Source organism: Olea europaea, chromosome 6 (assembly GCF_002742605.1).
Source record: "Olea europaea var. sylvestris chromosome 6, O_europaea_v1, whole genome shotgun sequence".
In the NCBI taxonomy this organism is placed as follows: domain Eukaryota; kingdom Viridiplantae; phylum Streptophyta; class Magnoliopsida; order Lamiales; family Oleaceae; genus Olea; species Olea europaea.
In genome coordinates this window covers 9,532,473-9,536,167 of record NC_036242.1, presented here as the reverse complement: position 1 = coordinate 9,536,167, position 3,695 = coordinate 9,532,473, and the positions used below count along the sequence as shown (strand labels likewise).

The 3,695-nt window shown below is 41.1% G+C and overlaps 1 protein-coding gene across 1 annotated transcript in view; it reads right to left on the bottom strand.

Annotated features, from left to right (window-relative positions):
- Positions 1 to 599: 599 nt before the first annotated feature.
- Positions 600 to 3,695, bottom strand: part of LOC111395126 (FRIGIDA-like protein 1) — a 5,773-nt gene continuing 2,677 nt past the window's right edge. The window contains exons 5-7 of the mRNA XM_023021138.1: positions 2,928 to 3,693; positions 1,549 to 1,724; positions 600 to 1,467 (exon numbers count right to left, since the gene is read on the bottom strand). Coding sequence (XP_022876906.1) covers positions 889 to 1,467; positions 1,549 to 1,724; positions 2,928 to 3,693 — 1,521 coding nt within the window. The 3' untranslated portion in view covers positions 600 to 888. The remainder of the gene's footprint in view (positions 1,468 to 1,548; positions 1,725 to 2,927; positions 3,694 to 3,695) is intronic.

Here is a 3,695-nt window from a genome sequence, read left to right as displayed (position 1 = left end):
TCAGACAGGTGTGCAGGTACATCATAGTTCATATGAGTTTCCATCGCAAATAGGGCTTACATGATATCCACCAACCAAAGAGCACACTACCAAGCCTTCTCTAAACAGGTACCAACCTAGGTCAATGCCACCTTAAACTAAATGATTTGTTAACCACCCTACAATGCAGATGGTTGTAAAACATCTAACACCAAACTTGAAAGGCAGACCGACTTCATAGAATCTGAATAAAGTTAGCAAAACATAGAAAGTTTTGCTAACAGCGGAAAGCAACAATTAAGATCTAAGATAATCTGCAATTTGCAGCCAATTCAAAGGCTGCGGAGGAGACATATAAGTTGGGGGAGGGGGCAGAAAAAATGTTAAAAGGTGAAGTGCTTTAGTATCTCTTCTTTTTTCGTAAAAATTAAATGAAAAGAACTCAAATTAGATCTACATTTGCAGAGTAAAGGTAAAAATGCGGTTTCAAGCAGGTGCTGAAAACGGAAGTATATGAAGTGTGATGGCAACGAGATGTTTTGAAAGCATTGAATCCTAATTCATTTTCATGCAGGGAAACTACAAAATAACAGATAGGACTACTATCCAGTCAAAAGTTACGAAAAGAAAAACTTCCCAATTTGAAAAAGTTCCTAGCTGTTCTGAAAAAGCTCTAGAGTGACTGATTATCATGAGACATGTCATGATGAATCCCAATTGATTGATCTAAACCATGAGGCTGGTTGAAACACGTCACAGGAATCCCACATATTAATAAACATAGGAAAGACAGAGATATAGCATACTGTGCCAAAATTGCAGTAATCAAAAAGCATGTCATGCCTTCTGATAATGGCTGTCTACAATCAGACATGCAAGGAAACCATCCAAAATTTGCAGAACCACATACTACTGTGGATAGTAACCTGGATGGTATTGAGGTGGTATGACATATCCACCATAACCAATTGCAGCGTCATAGTAACTAGGTTGCCCTTGTCGTTCTGATGGATAAGCATTGGTTACAGTTTGATTGACGTTCCCAGAAAACCCCATGGGGGCTCCCGGAAACCCATGCAAGCCAGCAGATGAGCCAGCATACATGTCAGCAGCCACGTGGGGACCTGCCCTGCCGTAGGCAGGAGAACTGCTGTACAGAGCAGCATTATCCGGCAACAAGCCTACTGTCTGCACGTGAGATGGTTGTGATGGAAAAACAACTGGTTTAGAACGATTTTTATTTTTGACTGCCAATGGACCAGTAAATTCCTTCACTCGCTTGTTTCCCCTCTGCTTTTGTTGCTTTGCCTGCTGAGGAGGTTTGGGCACGGTGGCTGTTGCAGGGCGTTTCTTGTCAGCCTTCTCCTTCTCCAGCTTCTCAATACGAGTTACAAGGATATGTTTTGGATACTGTGACTCTAGACCATGATCATCAATGCATTTAATCACCGACTTCAATGCACTGATTTCTTTCATCACAGCCTCGTTCTACAAAAGCAGTTGAAAATGTCAGTCTACGGCATCTGGGGTGAAACTAAGTACAATCAAAAAAAGGATATGAAAGATTACCAAAGACTGACGAGAGCTCTTTCCACTCTTGCGAATTTTCTGAACATTTTCCTTTGAATCTATCACATAGGCTTTTAATAATGGCACTGGAGGAAACTCATCAGTCAGCTCAAATTCAAAAATGAATTTGAGAGCCAGAAGTTGTTTGCCCTTGCTGATGAGTTTCTGAATAACATCTGTGAGAGGCCATATATATTGCTATTGGCATCAAACTATTAAATATTTGCACAAAAGAGCTTTACAGCATAAGCAACTAAGTGGCACAACTTAGTAGGACTGAACTTGCTCAGCCACAAGTGCATAGCACATGGTGAATTTGCTCGTGCACAAGCAAAAGAAAATGACTTCAAGACAATGCTTCTTACCAATCATCCAAACAATTTCCGCAACTATTTCAACATAAAAAGACAACAGCACAAACTTACTCCTTTCTACTAAAGATTTACTTTCCATTAGGAAAAAAAAATAAAAATCTCTTAAACATAACCCCCCTGTCATTGCACTGCAATGCTTTCTACATTCCTAAATGCGATACTAAGTCATGCAAAGTTCAAATCTTACAGCTGGAATTGAGAAGAGAGAGACCTAAGAGATGAATAGTATCTGGTTCCAATACCAGAGTTGATTATTTCTATTTCTATTTCAGGGGTTTCATTTCTAGGCAGCCAAACATTAAAATTTCAGAAGTAACTAAAGTGAGGAGGAAGAAAAATATAAATTTTGCACCATCCTCAATTAGCATAAGTTTCTATCAACCACAAACTTTGAGAAGTGAGTCCAAATTTTAATCTACACTAGTTTTCAACTGTCCACCAACTTATTAACTCCAAACTAGATGAAATCCTCTTTTTGTTCTTGCACACAAATGATTTTATGCATGTTATGAAGAGGACCATATGCATGTTCATTCCGTGTTCATGCCTAGACATGCACGTCGATTGAAACACATGGCTGTAAATTATGAAGTGAACTAACAGTTAAAAAAAATGTCATCAAGCATAATATGATGCGTGTCATGAAGTTGTCAAGTTCTCAACCCATCCCTAGTCCACTGTAAGCCAAGGGAGAGAAAGTTAGAAGCAAAAGCACAAATACAAGGCCTTCTTCCACTTTTAAGTCAATTTATTATGAAGTATGATCCAATTAACGTAGATATGTCAGCTCTCAATATCATCGGTCTAAATGCCTTTAGATTCAAGACATCCAAGTTTCATACGCTGCACAAAAAGATCAGAATGCAACTATCGAGGAACAACAAGAAAGAAGCAAGATAACAATACATCGACATAGTAAAAAAGAATACAGAAATCACAATGAGATCATTATAACAAAAGAACCAAGAACCTGGCACCAAATAAGCAGTGAAGGATCAAATATACCAGAAATCCTATTGCCAAGGCCAAGAGCTTGACACAAGTCAACAACTTGTCGATATCTTGCAATCACAACAGCATAATCGATTAGCTCATTTACGTCATATCCACCAGCACTTACCAAGCCATAAGTAGCCAAGAGCTGCAAATAGCCCAGCTTCACCAAACCAGTTTCCTCCTCATCCCGCTCTTCCCCGTCACCGCTATTGGCCTCTATTTTCACCTTCCAGTCGGCTGCCATGGCCCTCGCCCGCTCCTTAACCTCCGCCCCAATCTCCACGTTAGCCCTCATCAATTCCTCCAACAATACCACACACACCCTCCTTAACCCACCTACGTCCGACGTGGAAACCGATCCTCCATCACAAAACCCCTCCAGGGCATCCAAAATCATCGAACCCGGGTCCGCGGCACTCTTCCACGCGTCTGGCAGCTCGACCCGGATAGCGGTCCGTTCCCTGGGCCGCTCAATTATATACTTCCTCAATCCCATTCCGTCCATCTTCTCACAAAGTAACTTCAATTCCGCTCGGGCCGGAATCGGGTCCGCCGAGAGCGAATCTTTCAGTTTCTTGCGTTTAAGTTTCTGGGTTTGCGACTGCGACAATTCGAGCGTCTGGATGGTCGAAAACTTTTCGAGCAAGTCTGACTGAATGGATGTAAAATACGAGTCAAGGTCTGACCATGTGAAATTAAAGGAGGACAAAGCCGAAGAATGCGATTGTAAATCTTCGAATGCTTTCTTCAGGTTCTCTTTCTTCGAGTCGACAAGGC